At 37.1% G+C, this 17,753-nt stretch overlaps 1 protein-coding gene across 1 annotated transcript in view; it reads left to right on the top strand.

Moving 5' to 3' along the window:
- The window catches only part of WWC3 (WWC family member 3), a 98,575-nt gene that overhangs the window by 27,526 nt on the left and 53,296 nt on the right, over positions 1-17,753 (top strand). Inside the window, exons 2-4 of the mRNA XM_063147846.1 lie at positions 9,121-9,230; positions 13,939-14,142; positions 16,955-17,031. Of these exons, the coding sequence (XP_063003916.1) occupies positions 9,121-9,230; positions 13,939-14,142; positions 16,955-17,031 (391 nt within the window). The remainder of the gene's footprint in view (positions 1-9,120; positions 9,231-13,938; positions 14,143-16,954; positions 17,032-17,753) is intronic.

Genomic DNA, 17,753 nt, shown 5'->3' with positions numbered 1-17,753 from the left:
ATTGCATTTCTACTTCAAGATTCTAAAGTTAACCTCTGTGCATCTTCAACTACTTGCCTTCTAGTCAGCCTAAGGGGTAGCAGTTAATGTAAGATTTTCTGTGTTGCTAAGGCTTGTCTAAAGTGGTTTAAAGAGTTCACAAAAATGTGTCACAGTGCTTTCTTCATTGAAGAATGTCTGAGTTAAGCTTCAGTCATTTTAACACTTGGATGGTGTTTACACCATTAAATCAATACATTGTGTGGATGCATCACATGTGTGTGTGTGCACCTATGCACATATGCACACACACATATATATATTTAGTTATTTCCAGTCTGGATAATTGGTAAAGAAGAATGATAAATTTAAGGGAGAGGAACGCCTCCAGTGGTGAAGAGATAGCCATTATAAATGTGCAGAAACTTGAATTACCATTGGCTATTAGAAAGTTATGGAAAAATCTTTGCTATAATGTTTGGGACAGTCACGTAGATGTCAAAATTTTGAAGAAAAGTTTAGTCTAGCAAGGTCAGACTTAAAGGTAACAAGATAGTTAGTGCTGGTGTAAACTTTCTGGATGTAGGACACCTGAGGTTAGCAAGAGCATGTAATAGTAATAATGTAATTGCAGAACTTTACACTTCTCTGCTGTACTAGTAAGCATTAGTAGTGATAACAAAAACATTTTAATAAACTGCTAGTGAAAGAGCCAATGTAACAGTGAGGATGTTCTAATCTGTTCTGATGTAAACTTCGAGTGATCGTGAAGAGTCCTCAGGAAGTATTCAACTGCATGATAGTGTCTTGCAGCATGTAAGACCATTTTACTTCTTACTGAGATGTAAAACTTCTTTTGGTGCCTCTTTTTGTTCTAACACATGGAGCTTCATGGCCTTGAATTTGGAGTTTTATGTCCCATTTTTCTCTGGGGGACCATTTTCCTGTCTGCTACATTTCTTCCTGCTTTGAACTCCTCCCATGATTCCTGTTCCCTCCCCTGATTCTTGTTCATGTGCAAAATGCTTATTACTAAGAGCTTGTTGGTAAGATCTTGCCAGATGCACTTTTTCACCTTTGCTCGGGTGACTTCCATTAGGAAAGTGCAGGTGTTTCCTCCTCATCTGGTGGTTGCATACAGAAGTTGTGAGCGGCCGTCGGAAGTGAATATTTTCTGTGTATAGGCATACACTTATACACAAGCACATATACATACCTACACATGTATATATACATGCACTCCTCTGTGTGAGGGTGAAGCCCTTATTGCCTCTCACACTGACTCTTCTACAATGGTTTCATTAACTGATGGGCCTGACCATGGTCAAATAAGCTAGCTGGAAATTTATATTCTCAAACCAGAGGAGTCTTTGCAAAACTAAGGTTACAGCTGTCAAGCAGTTTGTTAGGCAAAACTGAACACAGAAATGTGTTTAAGTATATTCTGAGGACGTAGAAATCTGACAGCTGGATGACTTGCTTGTCTCCAAGAGAAGGTTGCAGAGTTGTGATTTGCAGGATGGAAGAAATAAATGGATAACTATGTGCCTGGCCTTTACTAGCTGGGACCTTGATTATCAGTCAGATGTAGTTGGAAAATGGTACTATGCACAGATTTTGGAGAAAAGGTAGAAATGTTGGTTCAGAATCAGTGAAACTAGAGCACTGCATACCTGCTTGCTCCAAAGCTGTGCTGTGTCTGGACACATGTAATGTCATGTTAGACTTCTTACACAAGTGGAAGAATTCAGATTGCTTCTCGAATTTTGAAATTCTCTGTTAAATTTCTTTATTGCTTAGTTTAGCTTTTGATTCTTATTCATTTGGTTTTAGGTTTTTTTTTTTTTTTTTTGGAGTCTCACACGGAAGTCCTCAAGAAGATCTTGTAAATATTTAGAGATTTTTGAGTAGAACTGGCATAAGAAAAGTTGTAAATATTTTGCATGTTACTCTTTCTAGCAAAGAGCATATTCAGTATGAAGGTGGGATTTAAAATCAGAAACTGTGGTTTCTATACCTCCCTTCTTTAGCTGTCTTATCTGCCACACATTACTACTGTTTTCCTCTTACAGTTTATACCAGCTGCCATATATACTTTTGTCTATTTTCTGATCTAGATGTCAAGTCATCTGCTGTCCAGTCTGCTTTTCTTCAGCCAGACCCTCCAGCAATTGTCTTTGCCCCACTGCTAATCTTAGGATTGGGCTGGTGGTTTTGTACAGCTGCTGGTCACTTCAGGCTATCTATGTGTACACAAACTAAATAAGTTTTAAAGCATTCATAGACAGACCTACTTAACCCTTCTGCCCATTTTTTTACTGTTTACCCTCTGTAAAAAACCACAATAAATTGCAGATACAAAAATAGTTTTCTTAAAAGCATTGACTTTTAACCTGGCTATGATTTTTGAGAAAGGCATTTTCATTGTGTACATGAAATATTTTCAGCAAGTTTTTCCCATAATATTTGTGTTCTGATTTTGGATATGGATCATAGCTGCTGTTAAGAAATGGATAGCTGCTGGAAGACTTGGCTGCTTGTGTGGAACTGTTTCAGCAGTTCCTGAGCAGCCAGACAAGTTATGCGAGAGTGCAGTTGGACATAGCATTTTATGTTTCAACATACTAAGCCAGTAGTTTTCAGCTGTTTTGGTTTTGGGGATTATGAGAAAGGGTAAAAACAAAAGTGTGTTATTTGACTATTGTTGCTTGCTAGTAAATGTTTATTTTTTCTAGAATAGTGAAAGGTAAGAGGATGTCCTTGGGTACATTTCTTAGACGTGCTTATAGACGATGTAAGCTGCTATTGCTTCTTGAAGTCATCAAGTCATATAGGTTCTCTTAGCTGTGTAGCTTTACATACATTTTGCATCGCAAAATCTCATTGTTCAGAGTTTAAATTTTGAAAATGGTCTGAAAATTCTCACACATTTTCCTCACACTTAATGAAGTTGATTTATTACTGTACAAATGGCTAGCTAGTGCCATCCTGTGCCTTGTGTTTTGCACATTGATTTGTGCTGTGTTGGCTTGTAAATTGAAGCAAATACACTGATTGGACACTATTAAAACTCTATTATCACTTTATTTACTGTAAAGAAAAAAAAAAGAAAATAGTGAAATATAATAATAATAACAACACAAATAGATGCAAAATACAGTGTGGTCTTAAAAAGACTGAATTTCAAGTGACCTTTAGAAGAGTTTGTGCTGTGATTTCCTTGCTGCAGGGTACCTTGTTTTTCCAAGGGAAATGTATCCCAGCAATGACTCTGAACACGTTACCTTCTTTAACTCTTTGTCCTGAGCACAGAATTTCATTTATGTAAATTTCAGTCTGGCCATCTGTATTGTGGATCTATTTTGAGGAAGAATTGAATAGATGTTAAGGAAGAATTGAATAGATGTTCAGTGAGTTATTCTGTTCAGAGTCTGAGGTTAAATCATGTAGTAAAATGAAGATACATAAATTGGATTAAGAAAAAGGTTAAAAGAAACTTGTATCTTGAAAAGATACTTATAGTTGGGTGAACTTTGTTGTACTTTTGACTAAGCAGTTGGTATGTAATTTGCCAAACTTTATTTCCAAATCCATTTCATTTTTATGACTTGGCTGCTTGCAGAGAGCTGAGTGGATGGAGGACAGTCGAGGAGGAAAACCACGGTGTACTTCAGAGTGCTGTAACCGTGGGTCTGGAGCTCACGGTGGCATTTGCTGCGAGCAGCCCGTGCCCGACTGGCGTGTGGGGCCCGGGTGAGGCTGCAGGGCTCTGACCGGGGCCTGCTCCTGCCCCGCGGGGGAAGCTGCTTCCCTCGGCAGCTGGGCACCGTGTCCCTGCCGTGCTCGGGCAGTGTGTCCCTGCCGTGTCCCTGCCGTGTCCCTGCCCTGCTCGGGCAGTGTGTCCCTGCCGTGTCCCTGCCGTGCTCGAGCAGTGTGTCCTTGCTGTGTCCCTGCCGTGTCCCTGCCGTGCTTTGGGCAGTGTGTCCCTGCTGTGTCCCTGCCCTGCTTTGGGCAGTGTGTCCCTGCCGTGCTCGGGAGTGTGTCCCTGCCGTGTCCCTGCCGTGTCCCTGCCCTGCTCGGGCAGTGTGTCCCTGCCGTGGCCCTACCCTGCTCTGGAGTCACGGCACAGCTGTGTCCCTCTCTGTCACAGAGATGCTCTTGCTGCCCAGGCCAGAGCTGTGGTGGTGGAAGAAGTCGAAGAAGTGCCTCCAGGACTGCAGTGTAACTTTTAAAAACAACATTATAACAATCCTCCCATTCTCCGCCTCAGTGTAAGCAGCTCTTCTTGTCAGTGTCCGTGAAACAACATTGCTTCTCAATTTCTTGGTTTGGTTTGTTTGGGATTTTTTTTATTTTTTTTTTCTCTCCATGCAGTTGGGGGGAGTAAGAACCATGCTACAAGACAAGAGAGTTAGTTGAACTTTATAGCAATATCTGTAACTTAAATGCACATTTGAAAGGAAGAAAGAAAAAAACATTGACTGAAAGCTTTAAAGTGTGTGCATGATTTCTCATTTTGCCTTTTCTCTTTCTTGCCTTGTGACACTTCACTAATATACTTGGCATAATACTTTCCTTGGAGAAACTATTGCTAGATTTTATCAGATTGCTAGCTCTTTCCTAGTTACTTTATTACTCATTTTTACATTGCATGGTGTTCTTCAGATCTCTAATGTGAATTAATGCAGTTTCCTAGTAAATTAGTAATACAATTTCTGTGCATTTGTCAGGCAAAAAGTCTGTCCCATTAGATGACAATTCAGACTGAGATCAGGTTTTGTTCAGAACTCGGTGGTTCTTTTTCATAATTAGCCCCCATAGTTAGTGCTTTCCTCTTAATCAAGGCCCACTTTGAAAGGTGAGGTGGCCTTGTAAGTAATTTAGGTGTCTAGGCATTGTTTAAAGGAGGGCAGCTAGTTTACAAGAGTTTCTACTTTGGAACACCTTTTCGATTTCCTGTTCAAGATCTTGGAAAAACAGGCTGTGTTTGTCTTTATTTAGTTCCTCCCAGGGGAAGTTTTACCCAATTAGACCTAGGGATTTCAAGCAGCCAGGGTCCTCTAATGTGGCATCAGGGCCATGGGAAGACTGAGGATCTTACCTAAAATTTTCCAAAGCCTTGTGCTTTTAGTGATCTGGTTCTGGTTTTGAAGGTCTGTGACAATGAAGTTGCCCTACTCTATCTGTGAAACTGTGCTTTGGAGATGTGAACCATGTCTTTCCTTTGGACTGGGAAGCTTTTCTTTATTATTTGAAGTTTGAGATTTTCTGTGGGGTTTTTTTTGGGGGGAAAGAGGGCGTAGAAATCAGATGCTGCTAACAATGTTTCTGAAGCTGAAAACACTTTTGAAGTACATTATCTAAAATGGTATTTGGCCATTATCTTCTAAAGCCTTTCCTTCTCCCCATCCAGTCCCATGAACTGATGCATTCAAGAAATACTTGTTTTGCTGCCACATATTCAGAAAGCTGTAATAATGTGTTGTGGAATCCTTCTTTTGTTGTAGTGGATAAAGATTCAAAATAAGTATGCAGGGAGGAGAAAAAACTTATTTTGGTCACTTGTTTGGTTTTATTTTACCATTTAATTTCTGTATTCTAACTGTTAAGCTTGGTAATTGAAACAGAGAAAATGTGAATAAAACTTGTGTTTTCAGATGTGTCTGTTGGATTGAGTGCAAATACCGGGCTTTTATTTCTTCTTAATGAAAACTTCTAATTTGGGCAGAGTCAGAAGTGACAGGTCCGAGGTGCATGACATTGCTCAGAGATTTTTCTCTGGGCTTGATATACTGGATTTGGATTATGAAAGCTTTCTTATGTGATTCTGTATTTGCTTCTAAAGGGTTTCAGAGTCTCAAAAGATTGGGTTCCTAAGGAGTGAAGACCATCATTATTTTTGGAAAGGATAAAGTCAGTTAATCTGATATTAAGATTGGTTTTTTGATCTGTGCAGAATTGATCCCCATGGAAAATTGTTACTTGTAGCTGGCCTGTAGGTCCAGTGACTGCAAAAACTTAATGCTGTAAACTGGTCCCAGAGGATTTTCATCTTCAGCTGAAAGTTCAGAACCTTCTTGTTAGTGTCTGCCAGTTGTTTTGGGGGAAACAGGAGGTGATCATGGGTTAGTGTATTATTGTTTGCTACCTCGATCAGGTAAATGCCTTAGTTTTTCTTTACTGAATAGCACAGTGCAGGACAGCCCTGGTTTTTGTTTCATCAAAGATGGCAGCATTTTTGTTGTGTCTTCATCTTTATAATTCTTTGAAGAGTTTTTTGTCTTTATTTCAATACTTTGAAATGTTTTAACAGATGTACCTTGTACAGTTCTTTATAAAAAAGTAGAAAAGGTGATTTCTATTTTATTGAACTTAAGCTAATTAAAAACAAACCCAAAGGGTAAAGCAGTATTTCCAGAAGATACTTAATTTCAGCAGTCAACTGCTGTACTTTGTGGCTGACCTCCAATGTAGATATCTGCATCTCTTCCATTTTGTCTTTGTTATTCTGAAAAGCCCTAGTTTCCTTAACTGGCAAGAAACTAATCTTGTCCTCAGAGTTGTGCTGGTTAAACCAGGAAGGTGTTTTTTCAGTTCACTTTGTCAAAGCAGTGCAAAACACAGGCAAAAACTTCCAATCCTTCGTTTTTTGTCTTTGGCTTAAGATCCAGATACATAGGAATAAATGTGACTGGATTGAGTCAGTATGACATTGTGCTTTGTCTGAAGGGAATCCAATTTGGAGCAACTTTGATTATAGTTTAAAATGAGCAACATCAACTTAATAATGGTCTGAATATCTGTAAGATAGCTTTTTATGTGTTGGGGTTTTTTTTCTCTACAAGTTTTCCTTCAAAACTATTAATTAAACTGTTCACACATGCTTTTATAACGCTGTAATGAAAACTGGTTAAACCTGATGCATTGGTTTTCTTCAGTCTCCCTTTTCCTAAAAGTGAACATTGTCCTTGTCCTGCAAGTTGGAGTCCTGGCAGGATCACAGAGAGCACTGAATTAAAGGTTTTGTAGTGTGAAAGGTTAGAGTATCATGTGCAGGTTTTATTTATGAATAAAGGGTGAGGGTATGTTTGTGTTACAGGCAAGCAAGTCTCATAACTTATTCCAAAGAAAATCTTGTCTATAGTGCGGTAATTTAGGAGCTGATGTCTAGACTACTTTGAGAAATTGTAAACATTATGTCTTCAGAACAGGACCATGGGAGTTTAAGAAAAAATGCTGTACTTTTTATGTTTAATATTTGACTGAATTCCAGGGAGATCAGGAGTATTTTGGCAATATCTGGTCTGCCTGACTGCTAAATGAATTAATGAGAGTGCTTGTGTCAGTTCCTAGTAACATTTTCTTTCTTGAACAGAGCATCTCTGGATTTGCATAATTACATGATGTAAACTACATATTTGTCAATAATGGAAAATTTTTACTTTAAATAGTGGTGCACAAGTTTATGTACATCTTCTTGTTAAACTGTTTATATGTGTTGGAGAATCAACCAAGTAAGATCAAGCTATTATTTGACCTGAATAGCTTGTTCTTTCTACTGTTGTGCAGAGCTGTTGAAACATGACATTGAAACAAATAAGGGTATTTTAAAAATTATTCTGCTACAGTTAATTTTGAACACTGTAATCTCAATCACTGTAAAATAGTTTCAGGAGGCAGGTAAATGCAGTTTTTCTGTTTGCAAAGTTTTGTGTTGTATGTTGGTGGTTGAATGGTGTGCTTACTGCACCATTGGGCTAGCTAGAATGGAGCTGTAGTAGTATTTCCATCATTTTAAGTTTTTACCACTGGATTGTTCTGGTTTGTTTTATTTTGGGGTGGGCAAGCACTTCCAAGTTCAAAGACAGACATACTTTAGTTCAAAGTTACTGTGTTATACAGGTGTTATCAGATGAAGGGCAGTTATGAGTCCTAATGGTCTCTCCATTCAGCAGTGTATTTGTAAGCATAGTCCAAATCTGGTGTCAGAAATCTTAATTGGTATTGCAGTGTACAAGTGGAGGTACAACAGAAAGCATAATGCTATAGATTCTGTTGAGCTTAACTCAGTCCCTAAATTAATGCATGTATTTAATGTTTGCAAAGTTGTCATCGTAGGTATTAGAAGTGCCTCAACAAATATGTGAGGAAGGTGTTGTATCTATATCCTACATGTAATAGAAACTACTTTATTAGTAGCTTTTCAGTATATGAATTTTGTGATGGCTTGTAGAGGAAAACATTATCCTCGGGGTTAAGTAAAGATTAAAATGAATATTTGAGTAATAAACATGATTAGACTGACCATAAAGGCTTTTATATTTATATTATTTATTCTTCCTAGTTTTTTATATACCTTGCTGTTCTAGAGCTGTGTTGGTTTAGAGTCTTTCTGTATAATATGGAACTGAGTACTTTCAGTGTCCCTGTCAACACTGACATGGCTGTTCCAGTTTTCTATTGCCCACTGATCTATTAAGACTTTGTCTAGCAAGGACTATGATGTTTTAAGCTTTTAGTTAGTAATGCGGTTACTTATTAATTACTGTTTCTGGTCTAATTGCTTCAGAATTTTTCAGAGACATTTGTTTGTCTCTTCTTTTTGAGGGAGAGGAAGTAATTTGGATATGTCTGGACCAAGAGAATATCATTAATGATTGGAAATGTACAATTGAAAAGAGAAAGTCCGTTATATAGTGCTGTCTTGAATTTTATGTTTTTTTGTTTTTTGTTTTTTTTTTTTTTTTTTAAAGACAAGCAATTTTGCTACATTGTCACCTGAAAGAAGTTAAAACCTATAAAGTTTCTAGTAGTTTCAGCAGTGGTAAACTCCAGCTTCACATGTATGTTCTTTGCAGTATGGGAGAAAAACTGGCAGGACTGCATGCCATTATAATTAAATTGTTATACATAGAAACTAGAGGGGAGAAGCTTGTCTTACCTGTTTGGGGAGTATCTGTCAGCATATTTAAATGAAAATTTATTTTGAAACTGTATGTTTGTAATTATCAGCACATTCCTAAGTAGCATAACTAGTTTTTGATCAACTGGCAAAGGTATCTTCAAAACATGTAATAACATTCATTGCATTGTAAACTCTGGACCTTTTTGTATTTATTTGTGTTATTTTTAATTTTACAGGATTACAAAGCCCCTGACGTTTGCTGACTGTGTTGGTGATGAGCTTCCTTTGGGATGGGAAACTGTTTACGATCAACAGATTGGAGTTTATTATATGGACCACATAAATCGTGAGTAGATATGTGATTGTTTTGAGGAATGCTAACAAGCTGATGTTTACTCTTGCCACTGACTTTGCTTCCTATACCATATATACACCTTGTGCTACACTGAGAAAATGTATGCAAATAATTTCTTGCTGAACGTGTTTCCTTATCTTTCATAGGGGGCAAAATTGTGAAGAATTCCACTTGTAAAGAATTTTACAACCTATGATTGAAATATAGTGTATCAAAATATTTTGGTTTGCTTGGTCATACTGTGAAGTATTAGTAATTTTGATTTTGCATTTTGTCATATATAGAAAGACTTTTGTGTTACATTCTTACATTTCCTATATTTCCTGTCATCCATAGTTCACTCTTATGCTTTGAAAACCAAAATACATTCTGAGAGAAGCATGCTGATTTTTAATCAGAAGCACAGTGAAATACAGTAATCTCATTCTTGCTTAAGCAATGTATATTTAATGTTTTAATACAGTACAAAATGCTATCAAAAAGAAAACAGATGTGCCTTTTGGAGACTAATTTTGAACACTTTCCTTTTTGGACTATCACTGAGCTTTGTATCATCACTGTGGCACATTTGCCAGTTCTACTTTAAAAAAAAAGTCTTATCTTTATAGCTTTGTACTGCTGCTGCTGTTACTGTTGTGCTATCATTAAACTTCTTATCGCCATTGAGTGAATGCTTTCACTTTGTGGGAAATTGGGAGCTGGTGGGGACTAAGAAAAGAAGACAGTAGTTACATGGGCTATCACAGCAATGGTAAATAGTATAATCTGAAAAACCAACCTCAATACTATCTACTTGAAATCTGGTCAATTAAAAAATGAAAGTGTAATAATAATTTTGGGCTTCCAGCCATCATTGGGATTACTTGTGTTTTGTGGTTTCACAATTACTTGCTTTAAAAAACCTAAACAACAGAATAATAAATATTCCCATGGTATCGTTTGACCTATACATGTACTTATTTGTTGTGAAATTTAACAAAGATCATTAACTAAATGATAAACTTTAAACAGCTGTTGATACATTAATCACAAGGATAGATAGACAAGAAAATTCAAAGGCAATAAATACAGACTGTTAGGTAATTCTTAAAGTAACTCTGTGTTTAAAAAAGTGTTAGCTTAAGGATTGCTGTCATATTAACTTTAGTAATATTGAAATTTAATAAGAAGTGAGGGTTATGTTGGAGTACAGCAGTGGAGTGGGCTTACACCAAAGTATGTGCACGAATGCATATATTTTTTAAAAAAATTAAGGTATTACCAACTCTAATTTTTTTTGATTTGCAGGTGAATTTAGAATAGAAAATGAGTAGAACTTGAATTCCTATTGCAATGCCTTAAAAAAGCTACTGATAGGCTTCTGTGATAGAAATAAGAATCACCATCACATGCAAAAACAGGGCTTCCTTTTGCTTTTTGAATTTTGTTATTAGCAGCTTTACCACATTCAAGTTTGAACTTACAGAAGGGATATTAATCATTGTAGGCATGTCAGATCTGGCTTGTGTTTTTTCCTGTGCAATTGAGAGCAAAAACTGTAGAAGAGAATCTTTGTAAAGATCAGTTGAGTTCCCACATGATCAGTGGGTAGACAGAAAGAAAAGATGAATATTAATGGACATGGAAAAGTAAAGCTAATCATATTAGGTATGAAATAAAGTTAATGTATGAACAGAGGGAGAGAAGCTTCATGCGGAAAGTGCTGAACTGAGTAAAAGAAATCATTCAACAATTAACAAGGTTGCAAAATTTGTCTCTTTCATGATAGCTAATTACTTGCAGCCCACAGATATTATCCTAAATGGTAATTCAACCGTCACAGTGAAATGGGTTTGTCACCCTTAGGCTAATACAGTGCTTTCATATACCAGCAAAATTTATAATAAGAGGGAAGACAGAGTTGATATTATAGCTGGATAATTATTATTCAGAAATTAGTTGGACTCTTGATCCAATTTTTAAACTGTGGACAACAAAGGTGCCAATCAAGACGGCATAAATTTCCTTTGTAGAAGTGAGAAGTAATGAGTAGACAATCATGGGCATCGTGAGGTGGTGTCAGACAAGTGGAGGAGATGGTCTTGGAGCTGAAGAAATGCTTTTCTGAACTGAGTAGGTCTAAACTACTTGGAACAGCAGCTTCAGGAAAAAGCATTTGGATTGTCTTTTGTGGCTGACTGGGTTAAATGCTTTGTGCAGCATTGGAGTTCTGTGTTAATTGACAAAACAGTTAGAAGTGCCTCAGTGTCAAGAAATACTGTGAGAAAATGCAAGGGATAATTCAAAGAGTCTTTCTACACTTACACTTACCAAGGACCTCTCATGTTTTGTGCACTCTCTCAAGCTTTTTGCCCTTGCACCTTTTAAAAGAAAACAGCAATATGTCTGATTTTTTCTAAGTCTTTTGCTATGTTTGTTTACCCAGGAAGCAAGAAAAAGATTTCTAGGCAATAGTTTTCCATTTAAACTGGAAAAAAAACAAGGAACAGAAGAATCTTCTGTAAATCTCAATGGTGCTTCCAACCCTGATCTCCATCTTGTTCTGTAAATTCAGTACTTTGTTGACACCCTTACTAAGCTGCTCTTGGCTGTTATCCAACCATTGCTTAAAAACCTTGGCGGTTGCCAGCCACAGAATTCCTTTCCCTCCTCCTCAGAGTCTTGGGAGCCTTTGAAGTCTCCTCTAAGCAGTTGGGCATTCCCCAGTGAGGGAATAATATATTCTCTGCATTTGTCTGGGACTGTTCTTGAGTTACTATAATGGGTTTTTTTCTAATTGGTTGTAAAGAAGTGAAGGAAGTTAATTTTATCATACAATGTAGCTTTGGTCTTGTTATGTGGCAAACTTGTTTAGAAATCCAGGGCAAAGTTTCATGAACTAGAAAAAAGCAGAGATTCCCATGCACTAAAGAAGTTTTCTACCTCTGATATATGCTGCTAGCTTTTCAGAAGGCTTCTGAAATAATTCTGTAAGAGATGCAGTGCCCTGAAGTATAGGATCTCAGAAGTTCAATGTGTCATAGAACGTAACACTTTAGCCTGGGTTGTTTTTTGAGATTAGGACTAATAGTTTGCCATTCCAAGACAAAAACTGAATCCTAGTAAGCCTGTCTCTTTTATAAATATTTACTGATTTCTCATTGTTTCCATGGGAATTTAGCAATCTTAGGAATATTAGAATTTGCACAGATTTCAGAGGTACTAATGGACAAATGAAGTAACAGTGGAAATTGAAATGCCCTTAGTGAAGGGTGGGCAGCAGTCAGAACTCTGTTTTCTTCTGCTTGCCTTCCATGTAGAGAAGGATTTATGGCAGCTCAGCAAGGCAAAGCACATCCTGTCCTTGCCAGAGGAGATATTTTCACGACACTGGAGTCAGAAGGGAATCAGAGGGGTCCCTGGGAAGTGGGGAAAGATTGCAGAACTGTAGGCACTATCTTGGTACTGTTTCGATGAGAGGAGTTTCAGGGAGAGAAAGGTACAACTGTTAAGAGAAAAGGTTATTTAGGAAGCTAATCTGCAAATCTGTTGGAAGCACTGCTCTTTGATGAGCCTTCTGTTTTTGTTTATATACTTTTCAGATGGCTCTCAAATGTTAGAGCTGCTAGCATGACCTTGACACCATTAGAGTTCTTAATCTATTGTGCTTAATCTTCTACAGTTTTGTATTTCATCACTGGCACCAATCTACTGAATTATGTACTCAGGATTAATGCAAAACATAACTGGCTTTCATCTCATGTAAGAAACCAAGTTTGGAAAAATTGCTAGGTGCTTAGCTCCTGACTGTGCTCCAGGTTTTGCCACTACTTTGAGCACTGACATTTTGTCTGCAGCAGCTTCTAACTGGTAGAGCTTCAGTCATCAGAAATTAACATTCCATTTAAACCCAAGGCTTTACATCAATGTTGTTATGTGAAACATATTTTTTGACTCACAAAACCCCCCAAAATGAACTAATAATTTTTTAGAATTTTAATGTGTGTCATCCTCAAATGCCTTTGCAACTGCAAAGAGATTGTTTTGCAGTAATAACCTTGAAAATTAATAGATTTGTGAAAGATTTTTTTTCTTTTTGTTTGTAGAAGCTTGTTTTTGGTTTGTGTTTAAATAAAAACTGGTCCAAATCCTGGCAAGGAAAAACATCAGACTGCTGTTTCTTAAGACAAAAAAAAAAAAAAAAAAAAAAGAGAAGTGATTTAAAAGCTGTATGGATTTGAGACTAAGATGCTGACTTCTCTGTTGAATTACCTCATTCTTCTTAACTATGCAGGGGTAGCCTTTGTCCTTTTAAGATGTTATGCAAGTTGTATGCAGTATATTAAGTTAGTTCCAGCTATTTATAGACTTATGGGTTAAGTATTGAGATACCTTTAATTTTTCCTTGCGGTTCTGGTTTTTTAGGTAATTTTTGGAATTTTCAAGTTGGTTATGAGGGAAGGTTAGGGCCAAATTACTGTTTTCTTTGGGTTTGCACTGGTTTGTAAAGAAAAGAATAACATTTAAATGCCTTTTATATTTGAAAAGCCTTTCCTGTTCTTTCACTCTGCATCCTTCCTTCTCTCCTGGCTGGAGTGATTTTGGGCACTCTAGTGTCAGGTGTGCTGGTTGAGAATGGACATTAACAAAAATAACTTGGACTTGGTGGCACAAAGCGTCATATTATTTTACTTTAAAGTTTTTACTTTTCTCTCCTTAGAGCTCACACAAATTGAGGATCCGAGGGAACAATGGAGAAGGGAGCAGGAACGCATGCTGAAGGAATATTTAATAGTTGCCCAGGAGGCACTGAATGCCAAGAAAGAGATTTACCAAATAAAGCAGCAGCGTTTTGAGCTAGCCCAAGAGGAATATCAACAATTGCACAAGATGTGTGAGGATGACAGCCGTTCCTATGCCAGCTGTGAGTTTACTCTCTTTTCTTGATATTGCCCACCTGCCCTCACAAGATGTGGTGTAAGAAAAAGTGTGAAGTATTTCCATCACCTGATTCTTCTCTGAATGAAGGTTCTGACTACAGCAGTGAGGTGCTGTCCTTTGACTCTGCAATTCAATGTCTTCCAATTCCTGTTACATCTATTACAACAGAGATTTATTAGGGATAAATGTTAACATTAAAAAGAGATGTAACTTTAAACAGGCATATATCCCAACTGGTATTTCTGCCCATCTTGGAGCCAGGTGATAGAGAGCTATAATTTCCTGCCCTTTTCATTCTTCTCTTCAGATGTCTCTGGTAGCTTGGGGTAGATAACAGACTTTTTCTGAATTCTGAAGATGTTGCCCCATTGTCATGGCTGTTGGTTGGTTCAGGTGTCTTTGTCAGAGTCAACTGGACTAGTTCAAAGAAGTGGATATAACGCACATGGAAATTAGTGGAGTTTTACTGGGTTTTGGTTTTTTTTTTTAGTTTTAGTTTTTCAGTGGCAGTACAGTCATTGTTTTAACTGCAGGTTTGCTGTTAAATGCCAAGGATTTAATAAGAATGGGAAGCTCAGCTTTAGCCTTTTCTGAAGATGTTCAAGAAATCTGACTGTGGAAGGGGGCTTAGGGCAGGTGTCTGGATAGAAGTGTTTATCTACTGATTCGGTTGTATTTATTAATCCAAGCAAATTCATACATATGCCAAAATCCTGAATAAAAGTTGTTTTCCAGAGCTGAGGTGTCCCAGATGGTTTGGACCAAGTACTCTGTTACTGTTGAACTGGCATTCTCATCCTTTTGTTTAGTTTATATATATGCATTCTGTCATTCAGTTTGTAACATACCTGAACAATTATGACTAGTCTTATTTCCCCCTCTCATGTTCAAGTTTCTGAAGAGGAAGCAAGGTATTTTCCTATTAAGAAAGAAATTTTTAAAAAAGAAACTATTGTGTAAAGTGTGTTTAACAACTATTTGAACACTTGGAATAGAGTAAAAGACAGTGTTGTCAGTATTTTTTGAGATTATAAAATCTAAATCGACATTTATTACAAAACCTTTCTAAGACCTTGGGCTTTTTTTTTTTTTTTTTTTTTTTAAATTTGCAGTAATTCTGTGGGATATTTTTTTGAATTACTTCAGGTGAATATACAGAAAGAAAGTTCTGTTGAAGATGAAAATATACTAGAAAAAGATAACCTTTTTCATATTTTTGAAGCTCTTAGATAAACAAGTTATTTGAAATAGCAACAAAATATGACTGAAAATGACAAAATTTGGAGTTATCTATAATGAAAGCAAATGTTATGCCAATTTACTTATGTTTCTCCATCTTCTGATAGTTCAGGGTTTTGTAGGTATATCTGGAGTTGATAATGAGAATCTGTGAGAGAAATTACATATAACTGTTTGCTTGTTTTGAGGTGGAAAACTATTTTAACTTTCTATGATGTGTTAATATATTTTATATTGGTTTAAGGTCATATACTTCGGTTTTCAGAAAATGGGGTGGGTTGATTACTCGGATGATTAAATTTTTTTTTTTAAATATGCTTTTTGGAATTAATCATGCTGTCAACTCAAGATTCCCCAAAGCTCCTTCTCCACTTGTTTTTCCTAATTTGAGTCCTCCACTCCACTGTGGGATGCTTGTCTCTCCTTTTACTGTACAGAAATATTAGACTTCTAATGTGAGTGCAATTACACTGCCAAAGTTGGATGCCTATATAGCCAATATCTTTGCCTCCACCACCACTTGTTTCAAGTTGCTGGATTTAAAGAACTAAAACTTCACAAATTGTTTTTCTCCACTTTGCTTGTGGGTGCTGCCATTGACTCAGTGTCGTGTGCTTATGAGTGGGAGGTGAGCTCAGCGGTTGTGGGTTGGCAGGGAGGTGCCCATGCAGCAGTTTTGTGACTCAGTTGTGATCAGAACTGTTTCAAAAAAAAAATCCATAGAAAATCCTGGATTTAGAGAATTAGTCCAGGCATGACTACTCATTTTGGCAAGTTCCTGCACGCTCAACATGACCTTGGCGTCGCAGTATTCTTTAAAGGTTCAAAAGGCCCAGTGCAGCCCAGACACGGATATGGGTTTCAGTGCAGCAGCCTTCAGCTCTGCAAAAGGATGGAAGGTCTGACAGCACAACCCCATCCATTCACATACCAGGCATTTTTCAGTGGGCCAGTGCTGCCTTGAATGGCTCGCTCCATAAATCATGGTTGCTCTTGCCCCATCTATCCTCTGGGACCTTTAGTTCATCTGTGCAGGCTTTAGCTTGAAATGCCACAGCTTGAAATCATTGCCTGACTGGAGACACCTTAAGACCTTACTTGCCAGGGTTGGTTTGTATTTCAGTTCCCTAACTGTTGCTTTAGAAGGCAGCTTCTCTGCCTAGCTGGTCTAATTTTGTTCTGACAATAATTTTTTTTTTAACTTTAGTGCCTATCATACTGTTAATTCAGTGTACCTAGGAAGTAACTACTAATTATGAATATTACACAAATTGCTTGCTTCAGTAGATGCCATCATCCTATCACAGGAGCTTATTGCTTTTAGGAAATACATGGTGCTGCTATATGCAATTTTTGGTGGTATTCAGGATGAAAGAAAGTTTCAGATGGGCCAAATCGAAATCCTCAGTTGTACTTCAGCACAGAGGATAATTTTAGAACCTAGTGACTTGTAAAAAAAATAATTAATGAAATGGTTTATCATATAGTGCCACATCTTAACAATTGTATTAAAGAAGGCGGAAAAAAGAGTAAAATACTGTTTTCCATCTGTTTAGCATTCTCTGGATTTTCAGCTAATACCAAGTATGACCCATATCAGATTAAAGCAGAAATAGCCAGCCGTCGTGACAGAGTGAGTAATCTTTTTTCATTTTGTAAAAATATGAATTAGGTGTGGGGAAGGGAGGGAGGAAGGGTCTGTTTTACTTTAGCATTACACTGAATGTTGTATGCATTTCTAGAAATACTGTATTGAAAAGTGCTTTTTTGTTCTTACCCATTGCTCTGTTAAAACAGCTCTATATTAACTGCATTTTGGTCACTTGAGAAGTAATGCTTTTTCCATGGTAAAAATGCAAACATTTTTGCCACAAATGTTAGAGGCAAGCTCAGCCAGGCTTTCAGAAATTGCTTTCTCTCTACAAACTTCCACAAGTAGTAAATTCTCTGCAGCCAGATTCTTTCAGTTCAAACCCATTTACCCATTTTCAGTGAGATTCTGCTGGACTGCAGGTTTAATTACTTATTTGGAAATCTCTTCACATTTCAGTAGACCTATTGGCCAAATAGAATTTTTCAGCTGGTTGGCCAGAGCTCTTTTATGAGGAGAGGGAAATATAAGTATTCTGACAATAATAAGCAGTTCTGTAACAAAAATGTTCCTTATTTATATATTTAAAAAAACCAAAACTAAATTCATGGTTTTGATAAATAAGTATTTTAAAAAACACTTATCCTTGCAGGATAGTGTTCCATTTTTGTTGTAGTAACCACTTTTCACATGAGTGCCTCTGAAAATCAATCCCATTCACCACCCTTCAAAGGCATTTATTCTATCTGTATATATTTATTACA

The sequence above is a fragment of the Melospiza melodia genome, chromosome 2, assembly GCF_035770615.1.
Source record: "Melospiza melodia melodia isolate bMelMel2 chromosome 2, bMelMel2.pri, whole genome shotgun sequence".
Lineage (NCBI taxonomy): Eukaryota > Metazoa > Chordata > Aves > Passeriformes > Passerellidae > Melospiza > Melospiza melodia.
Note: the sequence above shows the minus strand (reverse complement) of the source record. Positions and strands in the feature narration are given on the sequence as shown.